At 34.6% G+C, this 19452-nt stretch overlaps 1 protein-coding gene across 6 annotated transcripts in view; it reads right to left on the reverse strand.

The window, feature by feature from the left end:
* Nucleotides 1-19452, reverse strand: part of LOC117419886 (semaphorin-3A-like) — a 163574-nt gene that overhangs the window by 11749 nt on the left and 132373 nt on the right. For all 6 annotated transcript variants that reach the window (XM_058985884.1, XM_058985885.1, XM_058985886.1 and 3 more), the window contains 8 exons: nt 18270-18332; nt 12744-12863; nt 9094-9187; nt 6713-6832; nt 3148-3290; nt 2563-2677; nt 2399-2468; nt 276-420 (listed from right to left, as the gene is read on the reverse strand). In XM_058985884.1, coding sequence (XP_058841867.1) covers nt 276-420; nt 2399-2468; nt 2563-2677; nt 3148-3290; nt 6713-6832; nt 9094-9187; nt 12744-12863; nt 18270-18332 — 870 coding nt within the window. The remainder of the gene's footprint in view (nt 1-275; nt 421-2398; nt 2469-2562; nt 2678-3147; nt 3291-6712; nt 6833-9093; nt 9188-12743; nt 12864-18269; nt 18333-19452) is intronic.

Raw genomic sequence — 19452 nt, forward strand, 5'->3', positions numbered from 1 at the left:
TATTTTTTTTTTTTTATATATATATAAAATAATGTATATATTTATCTAGATGTGTACAAACAAGATAAGAAAATATATCATAACATTTGTATTTATAAAAAAGAAAAAAATATATAAAGTTATTCTGGTTTAATGGCTTCCATTTATTTACATCGGAACACATACACATAAATTCCACCCATTTTTTATCTCATTATGAAATAATTGATATCTAGCTGCTACTAGGTTGTGTGCACCCCCCATTGTTCTAAGTGTACCTCTATTGTTCTACTTACAGTTCCAGGTCGTGGGTAAGGTACCCTCCCCTGGAATGGTACCCACTGGTAATTGGGGCCGTCTCTGTGGGCATAGGGGCCCAAGAAGACTCTCCTCACATCAGACATGCTGTACATGCATACTGCTGACCCCTTGAAGATATTGCTAAAAAAAAAAAATCTATTTAAGTCATTAAGTGCAAAACCTAATTAAAATAAAGATTAATCTAACTGATAAATTGCCTGCTCCATACAATTAACACCATGTATTGATCAAGACACTGCATGTATTAGAAATTGCTTAATTAGAATTGAATTATCCAAGCATGGCTCTGCATGCTATTATTATTATTATTATTATTTATTTCTTAGCAGACGCCCTCATCCAGGGTGACTTACAATTGTTACAAGATATCACATTATACAGATATCACATTATTTTTACATACAATTACCCATTTATACAGTTGGGTTTTTACTGGAGCAATCTAGGTAAAGTACCTTGCTCAAGGGTACAGCAGCAGTGTCCCCCACTGGGGATTGAACCCACAACCCTCCGGTCAGGAGTCCAGAGCCCTAACCACTACTCCACACTGCTGCTGCTAAGGGGTTGATTTTATAAACCTATACCTCACCAAGCACGTTTTAGAGCGTGCTACAGGGAATTACCCTGGATTGCATCAAAGTCTGTGGTTATCCAGAAGTTACCCCTAAAAACAGGTTTATTCATGTATATTCCCAGCTGCTGCACAATAAAAAGTGTATATCCATGTGACAGGGATGATGAGTGGTCTGACGTCAGGCAGAAGCAGGAACAAAAATACTGACACCGTAGAAGTACTGCAGTTCAAAAGGCTTGCGCCGTTTTAATTCAAAAATAAATAAAATATTTAAACACAAACACTTACTCACAGAGCGAAAATAAAAGGTTTAAACAAAAACAAATCACGGACACAAAATAAATCAAACACAGGTCAGGCTGGGCAGATTGCCTTCACTGTTCCTATGTTATTTTCTTTTAGTTTCGTTTTTCGTTTTCAATCTCCGTCTCGCTCTCTCCGCAACTACAACACCCACCGAGCTATAGAGCTGCAGGCTTTTTATAACAGGTGACCATCTCCCGATTAGCAACAAATTAAATCACTTAATTAATTCGGGAGATGGCCACCTTCTGCACGAGTTTTTAAATACTGCGTGGATGGGGCTTCCCATCCACGCTACTAAATAATAACACACATTCCGCTACGCCGTCCTAAATACATAAATAATAAATCCCGCGGCGCTCGCCGACATACATTTAAATACAATAAAAATAAATAAACAATACAAAACAATCTGCACAGGGGCAGAGGGGGAGACCCCGATCTAAAAATAAATAAACAATATACAGGGCTGCTCGCCCTGTTACAATCCAGTTTTGGTACTGGTAAAGGATCCAGTGATAATTGTTATTTTCAGCCAGTCATTTTTTTAACTATTTAAACTGTCAGGATTACACTTCAAATTGGCAAAATACAGTTCTGTGTGACCAAAAACTATTGAAAATTCCAGTGTTCAAACCACCCTCAGGTAAGTCTTTTAATAAACACATAGAACATCAAAAAGGGACCAACATAAGAACACACTACTTTTTGTTTTAATTGGGTACCAATTCAATAATTGCACCACTATTTAAAAAAAAAAAAAAAACACACACACACACAGTATATATACAGTATATACACTGTATAAGCCTATCCCATGTCATTGGTGCTCATCTGCTGTTTTCCATGTGGCTGTCTCTCACCTTGATGAGCACTTAAATTATAAAATTACTGGCACAATACCTCTCCTTTCTTTTGTGCCGTTGTTTCACTTATGGTGACCCTCAACAAATGCATGGTTTCTGTCTAAACGCAGACCTGTGTTTCAAGCTAACAAGATTTTCTGCAGCCTTGACTGAAACTTGAATAGTGCTAAATGGAATTGGCCAATTTCTAGAAGTGAACTCAAGAAGATTTGCCAGCTGCTGTAAATGTATTACAGAGCAAATTAAAAAAAAATGTGAAAGCTCTCTAAAATGTACCAGTGCAATTGGTTTTCTGGAACTTTTTAAACATATTTCTTAGTTTAAACATAAGCATAACAATAAATCCATCATCTACCTGGATGTTGTAAACACAGCATAGATTACTGGATTCTTAGGATCCTTGGAACTCATTAGGAAGACATCCTCTGAAAATAATAACAGAATCTCAGTTTATCACGGGTGATTAGTAACAGTATGCATATATTGTATAGTGTAAGGTATTCTTGCATATATACTCACGGAGTTCATCAAAGTGGGTGTCAATGCCATTAGAGCCAGGCACAGAGCAGATTAACCTTGCTTTGAGAAAGGTTGTCCATTTGTTAACAAGGCTTCGGTGGCCTCCAAAGTCGTTCTGAAAAAAAAAAACCAAAAAAAAAAAAAACATTATACTATTTAGTAAAACATCATAATTTATATTCATTTTCATTAGGTTGTCTACTAAAGGGTTTAATGCATCCCTACATTACCACGTCTAGCACCTACTGAGCAATCAACATTTTCTAAAATTGTAATGGTTGTTGTAACTGATGCATACAGTAGAATGTTTCATAGAAGGCATTTATGTCTATCAGACCGTGGTGTAAGTATTGTCATATTAAAACACAGGAACATGTGCCAAGACCCCTGGGTGTATTTACAGTGGTAATCTGTTGTATTTCTTATGAGGGCTCTGCTGAGAGTAGGAATGCACTCATTGTGCTGCTCCTTGTCTCGCCAATCATGTGATACTTAGAAATGGGAAAGAGGAAGCAAATAGCATTGAAGCCATTTTTTTTTAAACAAGTTTATTTTAAACGTGAATAATTATAATACGTTTGTTACCTTACATAGCTGCCCTATCCTGGCATGGGTTGCCTTCCCAGAGTGCTCTCCATCCATTGCATTTTCACGAAAAAATAAATAGATTTTATCATCTTCAGGGTTATCGCTCTCAGGGATTAGGTGGGTACTTACAAATCTAGGATCTGAAAAAAAATATGTTTGTGTTTATTAACTACAGCAGGCACATTATCTTAGTTATCTTACAGTTGTCACAATAATTATCAACAAGTAAAATCCTGTAGTTTATAAAAGATGTACCAAGACCACTAACAATAATTCATAATTATATTTTTTAACAATAATATATATGTGGAAGCTTCTTATATATATATATATATATATATATATATATATATATATATATATATATATTATTAATAATAATAATAATAATAATAATAATAATAATAATAATAATAATAATAATAATAATGCTGTCTGGAGCCATAGTTAAAGACTGCTGTTTGTGTTCCGCCTTATAATGACAATACTAGTGTTAGTGTAATGGCATTATGGGGCAAATGGGAGCCATGACCGTACCGCCTTATAACCTGTTCCGCAGTATAAAGCGTCGCCTTATAAAGGGGGGGGCACTGTGTATATATATATTATTGCCCACATTGTCAAACAGATAAAACAGCAATAATGATCCATGATGTGGTATGGAACAGTAAAGCCAGAGCGCTTATTGTTATATATATATATATACACACACATCTGTACATGCATACATCTTTTATACTGTCCCTTCAACCATCTTTAAACAATTTACACAAGAGCTGTAATTATATATCATATTAAAAATGAGGAAGAAGATAATTATATGTCAGCTGTGCCAACTATTCATCATTAAACCCACATGCCAACACATTAAAAACAATGTGGCATTTTTTAAAACCCTAAAACAAACCACTTTGTAAATATAACAGATGTGATCTTCATGTGAATGAAGTAGATATGACCACCGTTTTATATATGTTAACCACTATCATCACACAGTAAAAGTGATACAGGCTCTGCGGGGGTTCATATTAAATTAAGCAGCTGCAGCAGGTTTCATATCAACCATGACATCATTTAATTTTACGAATAAACATGGTTGAAGGTTAATCAACTGTTAATGTTCTCTGAAGCCGCACAGAAGCAGTGTAAAAAAATCCCATGAAAGCATATTGCCTGGTTAATGAAAATTGTATTGCGTGTTCAATCAAAAAGGACTTGCGAGTTGTGACACACTCAAAAGATGAAAAGAAGAATGTGGCCCGGAAATGGTTTGCATACTGCCTCCAAAGAAAACATACCTAATTAGGCTTGTATGCTTTTTAAAAAATGGTATGCCATTTAGTTGGACGTTTCTTATTATTTACAGAACAATGCCCTTTTCAGTAGCATGCAACATGGGTGGTAATTTCAGTACAAGCTGTGAAAGCTAAACATGTTAATACTTCTTCACTGACAATAAATATGGTCTCAAAAGGGCCCATTCAATTTGAAATGTAGTCTTTTTCTGTCTGTTTCTCTTAATAAATGTAATATTTCTTTATGTAACCTAAAATTGCAGGTCTTTTTTTAAATACATAGAATGTAAGTAATAAGCATTTAAAAAAAAGCAAAGGAGAATGATGAGGTGTTTTTAAATTCTGGTATTTAATATTAGGGAGCTGGGAGAAATAATTGGCATTCGTAGACAATTTTCATGGACTATAATTGGCACTGAACCCCCATAAATAACCAGATATCCAGTAATGCTTTGGAGATAGAAAGTTTCAAATTCAAGGACAACATGAACTCAAATTAAACCATAACAGTACAACAGTGGAAAAACTACAAAATAACAAGACATTGTCCTTACTGTAGTATCCAGGTGATTACACATCATTCGTGAAGCCCATAAGGCTATGCAAATGTTCTGTGAATGGACACAGACTGCTACTTTTTCATTTAATTCTAAACACTCCTCAACCCAACCATTCCAATTCCTCGAATCCCCCAAGCTGCTACAGCTTGGCCACACTTAATGTTTTTTTTTAGAGAGCAAAAAAAGTTGAGACATTTGTTTCATTTCATTCACGTCCTGAGCCATTTGGCAAACATGACTCTCATGTGTGCCACACTGGGCTTTTTTCTATCGAGAACACTAATCTGATTGTTTTTCCACTCTAAAAATTTTAGGTCAACAATCGGGCTGCCGCCAGAAACTAATTAAATTTGCAAACAGACCACAGTTTTCACAAAGGGAGAGACTTGAAGAACTATGTCAGCAGAGCTGGTCACACCACTGCAACACAAGCTATCGTGGCATCTACTCCAGGCTTAATCTCCCTGACTAACTCCCAGCACACACACATACATAAACTCAAATTACCCATTCAACAGTAAAACCCTGTTGAGCAGCAAGAGGAAAAAAACAACAACAATGAAAGTGGAGTCCAAAGCAGATATTGTTATTGACAGGACGAGTACCAATTAAACTGACTGAAACAAGTAAACGTGCTCGACGCATTAGAGCTTCTCAAATTGTATTTATAAAAGCATGTTTTTCTCTCCTTTCTAAAATTCGGTACATTAATTTTGATCACTTCAGATATGCCTATTGTTAGTCAGATGTTCATAATCTTCAAAAGATCATAAAAGTACCAGGAAACTGGGTTCCATCCCCTCTGATATGTGAATGATTTATATACTTATAAGCAAATATACGGCCACATGTGCTCACCAAATTGTTCAAGGTGACCTGCTTGAAAATGGCTTCTGAAATACATTCCTATTATAGAGACTATGTTTATGAGTATTTTTGTGAGCTTTCAATTTGAGTTGCCGTTAGCAAGGTATATGGACATCTTCATAACCTTCTAACTGATAAGCGTACACATTCCACCAAACCAAAAAACTGTTATTGTACAGAAAAAGACAAATACTGTTCTTGTTTTAATGATTTGTATGGGCATTGTATAGAGAGTATTACTGCTGAGATACTGCACATTGTTTTGTTTTTTTTATAATATTTATGGAAAACAAAGTCCAAACATGAGATAAAACAGCTTTGTATACTGTGAACTCACATTGTGGGAGAATATTCCTTCCACAATCTCTAAATTTAGCCATTGTTGTCTATAATTCCTCTCTGAATGCAGAGAGTATGCTGGGCTAGCAGCTATACTCTTAGTAGTTTGTCATTCTAAATATGAATTCAAATCAAGCAAAGGCTGCTTTGTGTTCTCAGATAGCAGCTTCTGTAGGTTGGTAGAATTATAAAGAACTCTAAATCGACAAAAAGAAAAAGTGTTTGAACAAGCCCACCTGTTGAGCTCTCAATAAATGTCAGTGCTAACAATTATTTTCTGCGCAGCTTTTATTTTCTACACAGCCAGAAACCACTATTAGTTTGATATACTGGTAAGCTACATTTAATCTGAAGTGCTAAGCTTCCTTTACTGCTGCCTCTTCTGTTTATTGCAGCATGACAAGAATTTGGTGGATATAAAATGGGGTATTTATTCAAATCTCTCAAAACACAAACTCAGTCATTGAATATGGGATTATGTTAAAGATGTGTTTTACATACCATTTAGCCACCTTGAATCATGCTGCTCTGTCCTGATTGGATGGTGCTGTCCCAGGGTACGGAAAATAGCGAAATCTCTTCCCATGAAATCTGCTGCTGTTCCAGAGTACAGTTCCCCATCTGTTGGTAGAAAAAAAATACTAAGCAATATGGTATTTACAGTGGATTATGTCAATAGATTTACAATAGTTTGTCACTATGTCATCTATAGGATGTTTTTTACAGTATTCTTTCAGGGGTTGGACTGTAACAATGTATGTTGAATGGCCAGCTCACCCAATGACCTAGCGTTTAACTGGTCATCTTTAGTTTTATCCCTAACAACCGCCATCTAAACAAACTAAGGACAGGTGTTAAGATGACTGATGACTATGATCAACAAACCTTTTTTGTGCACATACAGAATCGCAAGAGTACATTAGGGACCAGTTGTGCATTTCTCAGGACTATAGATATCACATTTGTTAAATGAGAGTTTAATCCATGGATACATTTTTAGTCATGTGTTGAAAGAGTGGCTTATTAAAGACCTTTTGGTATAATGTGTCTCTGGGCAAATGCCATTGATTAGATTTGTGTAAACCCCAAGGGATGATTTTCCAATGTTTTAGGAATGTCCTCACCAACTGTACCTGCATACAAGCCTGTTGACACTGGCAATACAAGTTGATTTCTATCTATTATTTGAAAATGTACCACCTAATGAAGCTTCCACAAAATACATGTCTCTACTAGACCTGGCTTACTTGTTCAACAAGATGTGTTCTGTTTGTCTCCCTGAAGATACTCACCATTGAATATGAACCAATTATAAAAGCATTCTATACTTATAAGCAAATATACTGAAAAAAAGAAGACACTTACAGATGATGTGGAACCAAAGCATTGACCTTTATTAGCCCAAAACAGGAGATGTGAGATCACATTATGTTCATTTAAAAAGGAAGCTGAATTGATTAGGGTTGTGACATTTCTAATTGCTGGTGCAAAGGCCTAGAACCATATGGTAATCATGGACATCAAGAAGGATAAAAATATCACAGTGGAAACAGTTTCATATGAAGGGCTCTCAAATGAAGAGATTTACGACAATTGATTCCAACTGGCCCAGCAGAAGGTATAATAAAAAATTAAGCAGTCAGCATGTTGTGCATAATTCAGTCATTCGACAAGCTTCCATGCTGCTTCTATTTTACATTCCAAAAGAGAATGATTTAATGAAATATTTTATAAAAAGGAAAAATTCTTGAGACATGCTCTTTCTCTTTATTTCATTTGTGGACAATTGTATGTAAGCTTGTTGTGCATTACTTCTTACAAGGAGTAATATAGCAAAAAAAATAAAATAAATACAAACATTATCATTTGAATGGAGGAATATAAGCATTATAAAAAATATATATAACATTTTTTGGGGGGCAAATGTTACAGCTTCATTTTATTCAGAGTGTTTCTGATAAAAGCCCGTCTCTTCAGCTGTGTAGAAACACAGTGCTTACTTTTCTTTCTAGACGGCTGAAGAAAGCCGATTCCCCACACTATGAATTGTCTATAATTATAAAACTTTACCAAATCACTTTTGTTGGGTTTTTTTTCCACAGGTCTGACTTTGCCTGTCACCACAACCCAAGCATGACTTGTTTCTACCTCTTACTGGGTTCTCATTGCATACAGACTAAAGGACACTGCTGATCCACTGAGGCCTGTAAACCTAATCTGTGGTAGACAGGCAGATCTATGGTTTAATTACTTTCCTCACTGAGCTGAACAACAGCTGAGAAATCAAGCATGGAGCTTCTGCCATGGAGAAGCAATATGACTTATCTGGTGTCCACAAATTAATAAAAATAAAAACACATGATCTTTACACAGTGGTTGCACTTTACAACATTATCACCCGTAAAATACCTGGATTTTGTCCTGTCTGCATTGAGCCAAAATACAGTCACACACAGATACAATCAGCTGCAGCTATGTCTATGCAGATACAGTACTTTCAAGGTTAAGTTTCAGGGAAAAGCACATTTGGTTTTCAGAAATAAGGCCTGTTTTTGCAGCTCTTACTACAATTATCAGCAGGAGGCAAAACATCTTGCAAACATTACTGTTCAGCACAATAAGGTAAACATTACAAGGCCAACATAGAAAAACACATATATTGAACTTTATACAACAGATATGAACAAACATGCAAAGGAAATCTGACTATTCTTATAGGAGAGCAGTTTTTCAAATAACTTTTAATCACTATAACAAAGGGGGAAATGCATTTTACTTTGTGCTTTACAGTTCTTTACAGCCCATTTCTATACTTGCCTCAGATGCTGACAATTCTAAATACCCAAGAGAAATAGATGTTCATTCTATTTAGACATACTTACCAATTAATAAAGAGGCACTCTGCAGCTTTGGGTCATATGGACTCTTTCCACGGCCGTTCTCAAAATGGGAGGTCTCTAATCTGAAGACATTGTCCTAGTTACAGAAGTAAAAAGTGAGTATTAAAACTTACAAATAAAAACGAGCATCAAAAAATGTGTTTCACAGGCAACAACTAAAGTATTTTGAATGGTCAGAAAAGAGGGCTGAATTCACAAAGGTATATGCTTTATCTGCCATAAACCATTTTGGGAGCTAACTGATTTGTTAATTATCTGACTATTGCCATTTATAATCTGATTGCTTGTATATGCTTGGATGGAAACCCATTCAGTCATGATTCAACTTTTTCCAGTTCCTTTGAAATCAAGAGCCAAGTCTCAGACAGCATCTCTCAGCATGAATTAACTCTGCAGCATCCTAATTAAAACATTAATGTGAATCAAGTGTAGTGGTAATGGCAAGTTTACCTGGATTGATTAATGAAGGCAGCATTAAGGCCAGCTCAATCACTTACCAGGTGCTGGATTCCAACAACAGTATTGAACTCCTATCCCCCAGTGACGGAAAACAATTCTCCAGATCACTGACAATTACAATTCATTTATAGGGCAATGTGCTGCATTGTCAAGTGTAATATATCATCTAGATCTTTGTCTCTCAAGAAGAGTCACCTTTAAGATAGATACAAGCTATGGAGTTGTCTATTTCAAGAACACATTACATACCATGAATATGTAAGTAAAGAAATACAGAACTCCTGATCAACCCTAAAAATTCAATTGTTAATAATCACTCATTTCAAAGAAAGCTCTGTAACTATAACTGAGAACCATGGTTCTCTTTTCCAAACACAGCAGCTTACCTAATATAATAAGAAATGGGCTATAAAGATGTATGTTTCTTCTTTATTGTATTCAGTTTCATCCTATATGGAAAAAATATATATAATTTGTAAGTGTACAATTTGTATATATATAATTTATATACATATACAAATTATATATATTTTATATATAAGAAAGTTTACAAACGAGAAGAGGCCATTCGGCCCATCTTGCTCATTTGGTTGTTAGTAGCTTATTGATCCCAGAATCTCATCAAGCAGCTTCTTGAAGGATCCCAGGGTGTCAGGGCGGTTATGTGACGGTCGGATATGCGACGTTCCACTGTATGTGAAAATGTATGAATAGTATTTTTCAATACCTGCAACAGCTATTTCACCGATAATATTTAGGACCATATTTTGGTTTTCCCACCGCCTGTCTGTTTTGCTTTCCTCCTTCTTTTTGCCTCTTAATCTATCGATTTCTTTTGTACTTCTGTTGCCGTTCTGTCTCCAACCCCAAAAGCATTTACTTGATCTGTGAGCATTTGACACTTTTTTTCTTTTCTTCGCTAGTTAGGGTTCTCAACAACTTGCCAAATAGAACCGATTTGTTTTGACCAATAAGTTCTATAATTGTATTTATTTCTTCTTTAGAAAAATTGACTTTCCCTGTTACACCTGCCATTGTAAATTATTGCAACTGTGCTTTAAAGTCAATTGCCAAGTGACTGATTTTTCACAGCGCAAACCACTAAAAGAGATTGCAAGTGATGGTCCTTGCGATGGGTTTTGTAAAACGCACGCAGCGAGGACCTCAAAGTCCTCACAACCACTCTTGCAACCTCATCGCAACAACAGACTTTTATGAAACGGGCCCCTGATTCCCTACACTGTGAATTGTCAAGCCATGCCATAGAAACAGGCAAAAGTTTACTGAATCTAAACACTGATTTTGTGTCAAATAAAATGACATCATTTTATTTTAAATTAGAAAGTATTTAAATTAATTTAAAAGCTGTTGTCACTTTGAAAATGTAACTACTGTAGTAGCAAATGCATTATTTATATAAGTGACACCTGGCACAAGCACAGTTAACTTTCAGTTACATTCTCTCACACACACTTATTAGCACTAGGAAAGCACCCGTTTGACCATTTATGGGACATAATGTACCAGCAACTTGAAAGCCATATTTCAATTTAAGCATCCGAACTGAATCAAAATGTACAGACTTAGATATGTTTGTTATTGGACAAAGAACACCAACTACCTTGTCACATTTATATTATACTGTTTATTAGAATATGTATATTTTCTTTAGAAGACATCCAAAACAGGAGTCAATGTATCATAGCTAATTTTTAGAGAGAGCAACAATAAATAGGTTGACAATAGGGACATTAAAGCTGGGACCAAATCAAAACTTTGACAATCCGCTAATCGCATTAACAAAACTGTATTTAATAGCGTTTTCTTTTTATGAGTAGAAGAAATAATATACTTACAAAAAAAAGAAAACACTATTAAATACAGTTTTGTTAAGTGCGATTAGCCAGTTGTTAAAGTTTTGATTTGGTCCGGGCCTAAGTTTAATTACAGATTGGAGGATCAAAAATATGCAATATAAAATGCACATTGACAATCTTTTTATGCGTATATTTAGATAAAATGTAATCATTTATATTTACCTGAATCAATACTAGAACCACCATTTTTCCATGTGTTCTCTGCTTACTAATTAGCCAGAAAATGATTTACATGCCTTTTTGTTAAATCTTCTTGCCAATCTACATAGGTCAGAATAACTCTACAGCAGAAAATCTTCAATATCAAAGTTTCCTACTTTTTGGTGGCAAATATTCTTATATATAACAAAATTCTGATGTCTGATTCTGTATTGTGAGATAATATTGAACCAAAGAGATAATACATGATGAACACAACATGTCCAAATGTGCATATCCTTAGTGACAACTTTCAATTTAAAGCATTTTGGGAACTTTGGGGTCTCTCGCTTATAAAATGCATGAATGTACAATTGATTTTAATGGAGATTTTAAAATATGACACCTAATTTATTTTTTTAATGATCTGTCCTCGGCAGCTATGCTAGTCACCATCCACAAGTCTGAAAGGTTGAAAGTCTGCCACGACTATGGTCTGAACAAATTCTCCTTCATAAAAGCCTCTCTGTAAAAACAATTTCAGCTGCAGCCAAATCACAGAGGACCCTATTAATGACAAGCTGTATTAATCTGCAGTCTTTTGATTAATTGGGAAATTGGATATTTTAATATACTACTTTTCAGTAGCAAATACACAAAACAATCCCATCATCATATTACTGCAACAGTGATTAAACACTTAACATGCTTCAATGACTGTATTGTGAGGTTATTTATTATGGACAATGCTTCAACCAGGCTTTCATTCAGGCTTTTAGGTAAAGAAGATGTTTTATCCCTTAGCACTCTATTGTAGGAGTACCTGTGTCATCTTTGGCCAAATAAAGATGAAACAAGCCCTTACAGTTAATCAAATACAGACAGTGTATTCTTGTTTTACATTAGGTTTGGAAACAACAACAAAGCTATAAATCCCTACACTGAAATCCATTCTCCAATGTCATGTACTTGTTTGTCAGGTAAATGTGCACTCGGTTGGAATTGGAATTAGACGGTTATTATCTCACAGTAAGAAAAATATACTCCTTTGGACTGGCTAGATGGGGAAAAGTTGAACAGAAACACACACAAAACAAACAAAACAAACCAAAAAACAACCTCACACAAAATGCAAAAATAACACAAAAATAACCCTACCTCGAGATGTTTTCCAATGTCAAGATAGGCACATATGGGATGAAAGGCCCCAGTTCCACAAACATACAGGTGTGTTTGGTTATAGGTTTGCAGCACTTTGATGAAATTAGAACATTCTTTCTATAGGGAAAGATAATAGGGAAACAATCAGCGCTTTTTTATTTTTTTTTACCTCTGCTTGAGTGTTGTGCCTCTTTTATTTGATATAAACACTAAACAGGAAACTAAAAGCTTTATGAATAACAAGTAAGGAATAAACAACAGTGGATAATGAGGATGCATTAATGAGGAAACCAAAACATATGCACTAAAAATGTAAGTAGCTTTGTAAATAGCACGAAACAGGGAGTTTGTATGGGCCTAAGCATTGTACAAGATTGTGAAAGGGTATAGGTTGATACACATACATAAACCTGACATTCTTTTATGTGAAATGGTATAAAAGTCTTTGAAAATGCAGAGTTTTAAAGGTTGGAAAATTGAAATAATTGAATCTGCTAGCATTGTTTTACTTCCAGATATATTTAAACTCCCTGCACTATACGTTTTGTTTAGATTTTTAAGTTATTTAATCCGATTATTTTTTTTATTCTGTTTCCTGAATAATAAACAAACAGAGGCCCTATCAGCCTGCTTTTCACAAGTTTCAAAGCAAAGTTAAAATATGCCACTCTGATCAGTCAATGTTATGCAGTCCTTTCCTGAATTGTTACAAAAATAAAGAACATCCATCTGTCAAAACATACTTCTCAAATGAAAATCAAAATGTATCTATTGCATCATTGTCTAACAGATGGAAACCAAATATGTTTTCTGTTCCACTGAATATCTTCTTAACTAAATGGCTACTGGAGTTAAAGAAGAGGTCAAATTACCAATGGTGGGCAGTTATACAAATGCAATGTGCCTGTGTTGTTTCACTATGTTATTATTAATATTAATATTATCTGATAGGTGTACAAGTAGCCATGTTGATGAAAAGTTTGAGTTCAGAATGGAATTAGATGTTTCAATTACACACAAGTAGTCAGTAAAAAGGGACAGTAACAATAGGTTAAATAGTAATGTGGTGATGAATAGATACAGTATTTATTGTTTTGGATAATCTTTTAATTATTCCAATTTCACAGGGTTTGATTCAGTTTGGAAGACTGGTGTGTCAGATACAAGGTGAAAGAGGTAGTTGGTCTAGGTACTAGACCCAGTACTATAGATGGGATATCGCTTGTCCAGTAAGTGATTGATCTTTTTATAGAATATGGTATGCCTGCTGCACAGTTTGAAGTTTGACAAGTCATTCATCATTTCTTTGGGCTCCACTTTTGACATATGAATGTAATTTAAAAGACTGCTATCATCAATTTTTTGAAAATATTTCAGGTAACAAGATATACCCATGACACACTTGTCAGGTTTTGTAGGGTATAGTTTACACAGCTACAGTGTATATTTTTGTATGTGTATATGACATTCCATTATATAACAAATGTTATCAGATAAAAATTTTCTACCCATTACCAAACAACAAAAGTCCCAAGCTTCTGAATAGCCCACGGAAAGATAACTTGCCTTTATCACAAATCTAAAAGTGGTAAATGAAAACATGAGAAGATGTGTGTTTACATTAAACAAAGGATTACAGATTCACAAATACTGTCTAACAAGTGCTTGTGCAAACTCTTCATTTAAGACTCACCAAAACCAGGTTTTAACTAAGGGGTAACTATGATGCCTGTTAAAGTGCAGTTACATTTTTCTAAACTTTGTTTTATTATTATTTATTTACCCATGTAAATTACTAAATTAGATTAGTAAAAGACTGAAAATTTCACATAAACCTTAACTTAACTGAATTCCTTAACTGAATTCAACCCCCTACCATTTACTGTATAAGTAGAGTTGAGTGACCCTGTGAGTGATTCAGTTATTATTAAAACTGAATGTACAACTGAACAGTTTTACAGAATTTCAAGATGTCAAAGCAGTAATCACTACAACCCTTGACTGTTAAGAATCTAACTAATTAATTAAGTTACACAATGCTTAATGGATCAGGAAGCCTATATGTATCCTTTCAAGTCCTGTTTAAATTATTAAACAACTATAAATCTAATGCTTTCAGTGGATTAAAGATTTCAAAATATTTCTGCTATGGAATTAAAAGATTAAGTGTGTCTTTCGTGATATAATAACAATTGTAACAATAGGTAGAAAGCTCAGCTGCTGCGCTCATTATTATCAATCTTTGCAGAACCTTTATTTTTCTTTTATGACAAGACAGTAATTCCATTTAATATCAATGGCCTGAAAAATTGGATCTAAAGTACATTGTTCCAGTTCAGTGACAAGCAGCTTTAGTAAGCCTTTCCTTTTATATGTGAATCTTGTCCAGACAGAGGACAAATATAATGGGATCATCTGACATCCATCTGAGTGAATGAAACAAAAAGTAAAAAAAAAAAAAAAAAAAAAACAGTAGTTCAAACAAACGCTTGAGACAAGACATTTTCCATATGAACCCACCTAAGCAAAAGCTTTATTATTATAATGTCATATTTCATTGAGTCGCTCTGGGCAATATTTGGTGGAATTCATCAACAGTAGATCTACAGTTGTTCATACAATGATGTGTAATCCACAGATTTCATGACATTTACTTATCCTTCCACTGAAATACATCCCATGTATTGCTTATTGTTGTTTTTAGCACTTAGTTTGCACTGGTGGGTCTGCTTAGTGTGTCAAATATGATTAACTGTTCATTTCCCTGCTCCGTAATGGAAAGTTGATTACTCTTTGTAAAACGTTTCTTTGGAGATTGATGCTATATGCTACAGTAATCTTCACATGCCAACAGCAGCTACTTGATATCATTCTTGAACCATAACAGTCATAGAACCATTTTCAATTTAGAAATGCAAAATCTCAAGGATAAAAGGGACTGTAGGTTTTCTTCTTGACTTTAACAAGCTGCACTTAAAGGGTTTTCAAAAGCAGATGCCAAAAATGAAAATCCCTGTTCATGAACAATCGAAATATAAAAGGACACGTATTTACCAGAATGGTATCTTCTAATTTCCATACCATAATAACACAACACACACTTAGAAATATGTCTGTTTAGCAGTGTGGACTAGTGGTTAGGGCTCTAGAGGTTCGTGGGTTCAATCACAGGTGGGGGACACTGCTGCAGTACCATTGAACAAGGTACTTTACCTAGATTGCTCCAGTAAAAACCCAACTGTATACATGGGTAATTGTATGTAAAAAAAATAATGTAATTGTATGTAAAAATAATGTGATATCTTTTAACAATTGTAAGTCGCCCTGGATAAGGGCGTCTGCTAAAAAGAAATAAAAATAAATAAATGGATGATGCAGTCAGCGTATTATTAACTATGTAATGCCCCAAATTACGCTCAGATTAATTTACATGTAAATTACAAACAATTTACAGATAGACTGTATGATAAATAAAAATTCTAAAATTAACAACTAGTTGTTTTCTTTGATTCATTATAATCAAAACACAATTAACTCTCATTAATACAAATTTCAAGGGACCAGCAAAAAAAATGTGTCTTAGACCAAGATGACTAAAACAAATACATACTTTCAGTTTTTATTGAGCTACAGTAACACTGAAATCAAATTTCAATTACAGTACATTGAAAAGTATTATACATTTAACAGTACTGTGCATTTTATTGAAAATACGATTGTAAGTGAACTTTGAAAATGCACGGCACTTGAAATATGCATGCCCCACTGTGATCACAGGCATTTTTAAACCACAAAAGCAAGGCGTCCTTAACTCCATGGTATTGAGCAAATCAGAAATGCTGATTGATGACTTGCACCCACAGTTTGCTGTTCATAGGCCTGTATTATTGTATTCCAGTTTTTAGAATTGTTGGCAAAATGTTTGCAGGAATGTTGAAATCTTTCTTTCTTGTACAGTGGTGCATTGTCCACCGCTTTCAAGACCTCCACTTTTGTCTGCAAGGGTAATGTATGTTTTTTGAGCTGCGTTGTAGAAATGGCATTGTTATGTGAGCACTATGGCAACTCAAAATGCATCAGCAGTCCCAAAACGGCACTAAAATACAGGAGCAGAGGCGCTGATCTGGATGCAAATGAATAAATTCCCAATAACAGTTTAATTAAAAAATATCTTCCCTGGCAGGGCTCCAAAATAATTCATACAAACAGGAAGTTTGTGTTAAGTGAATTTGTATTATAAGAAGTAATTTACAATAAGAGACTGTAAAATTTGTCTGAGCCATGTAGAAAATTCATAGTGTCAGGACATTTGTTTCATCTGAGTTTGTTTTAATGAGAATTGACTATATAATATATACCAAACTACATTGAATAAAGCTTCAAAACATAAGTAAAATATGTGGTGGTTTATTATACAGGGTGATTAGAAAGTAAGATTACCACATCAACACATATTCTTCATTCTATAACAGCCGTCCATTTAACAGACCTACGCATCATTTCATCCCAATCCCCACTATGAATTGTTCTTTGACACTTCTACCAACAGTGTTCGTCTGTTAAGTTTTTAAAAAGGAATCTCAAGCTTCCCAGCAACACATTCTCAAGCTCTGAGCAAAATGCATAAAATCTTAAAGAAATTATGTATACCTATACAAGAAGGACTCACTGCCTTGATGGATGTGCTTCTTAACCCTTGATATCTTTCATTATCTTTGCTCTTATCAAGTGCAAATATAAAGGAATAAAACCTGGCCTAATTGGAAATTCTTCTGCAACAGCTATTAACAAAAAGGACTGCGGATGGTTAAAAAAACAAGCCAACAGGCTCACTGATCCAAGCTAATTCCACAAGGCACCAACTCTTCAAATCCACTGCTTACATCATCAGCCATGCACTTCACATAATCACAGTCTGCTTTAGATCATGATGTTCCGGTCGGATCATTGTTAAACATACCCTGAAAAGCTAAAAAAAGCCTTTTCATGTATCTATAACACAGTGAACTCAATCATACAGTTTTCTATAGACTTGCTCATGCTTTATCTTTGATGAACTAGTATCCCTTTTATCAGATGAACTGGAGAATAAAGATCAAACCACCATGCCAACAAAGGAAAACAGAACACATTTGTCTGTCTATACATTTTGAACTGCAATTCACTGTGCTTACAGACATGTTTTACACTTGCCTATGCATGTTGTGTAAATCAGGTCTTTAATATTATTATTATTATTATTTTTTTTTTTTTGCAGGACCTTAATGTATACAAAATACAGCTTTATTATACGATGCCACATTTCAAATATTCTTATTCTGACAACATTTTAGAAATACTTATAAGCAAGTTATGTCAATTTTAAAAGTGATTATGAGAGTGGTTATGTTGTCTTTATGAAGGTGTTATAATGCTAATTTGTGCTGAAATAAAGGACGTTGATAATCTACTGGTGTGCTCTGTTTGAATCTGGCCATAAAGGTAAACCACATCACAAAAATTCTAGGAGTGGCAGATACTCACCAAAATATCCTTTCCTGCCCATTTACATTCATCCCTTCTTGTTGGAGATGCAGGCCATACAATCTAGAATTAGCATAAACATATATTATATACAGTATAATTATGCTTTAAATATCTTCCATTTAAAAAGATCTCATTAGCATTCACATTGAATCCACATACAGTAGAAATTGTTAAACTTATGTGCAATCCCAATAAGCAATCTTGTAATTGACAAGCTGTGCAATGTACTCCATTATTGTCAAAAGGGGCTTTGGGAGACTACTGGTTTTCAGTCTCATAACAGTATGATTTAGCGAGGTGCTATTCTCAGGTAAAGCATGGAAATAATGTGATGTGATTGGTTGATTTCCCATGATTCCTACACACTGGTAACCATCAAATCCATACGATAAACTGTTTGTAATATTCAATAAGAAAGCGCTTGATTGACGTTATTCAGACAGGGAAAGCTTTAAAAAAAAAAATGCTAAATTAGCCTGTAAAATAAATCTTTAAAACCGGTAACCAGCTGGGGAAACCCCTTAATGGCTACCAGGGCAGCAGTGTGGAGTAGTGGTTAGAGCTCTGGACTCTTGACCGGAGGGTTGTGGGTTCAATCCCCAGTGGGGGTCAGTGCTGCTGTACCCTTGAGCAAGGTACTTTACCTAGATTGCTCCAGTAAAAACCCAACTGTATAAATGGGTAATTGTATGTAAAAATAATGTGATATCTGTATAATGTGATATCTTGTAACAATTGTAAGTCGCCCTGGATAAGGGCGTCTGCTAAGAAATAAATAATAATAATAATAATACCAACCAGAAATTATTATTATTAAACCTTTATTTTACCAGGAAATCACACTGAGATTAAAATCTCTTTTGCAAGTGAGACCCAGCCAAGAAAGGTAGCAGCAATACAATAAAACATATTACAATTCAAAAAATACAAATACAGAAATAAAATACTTTTAAAACACAGACAAGTCAGTCATACTCAATACAATAAACAATCAGTTAGTGACAATCAATACAGTTGTAATCAACTACTTAAAACAAGCACAACTCTCAATTAAATAATCATCAGCTTACTCTTGAATTGTACTAAAGTTATTTGGGACTGCAAAGTTTGCATTCCCATTGTGTCATAATGTAATATGTAATACTGTACAATTGCCTTTGTCATGTATTGAAATTTTTTT

This window comes from Acipenser ruthenus, chromosome 14, assembly GCF_902713425.1.
Source record: "Acipenser ruthenus chromosome 14, fAciRut3.2 maternal haplotype, whole genome shotgun sequence".
Classification (NCBI taxonomy): domain Eukaryota; kingdom Metazoa; phylum Chordata; class Actinopteri; order Acipenseriformes; family Acipenseridae; genus Acipenser; species Acipenser ruthenus.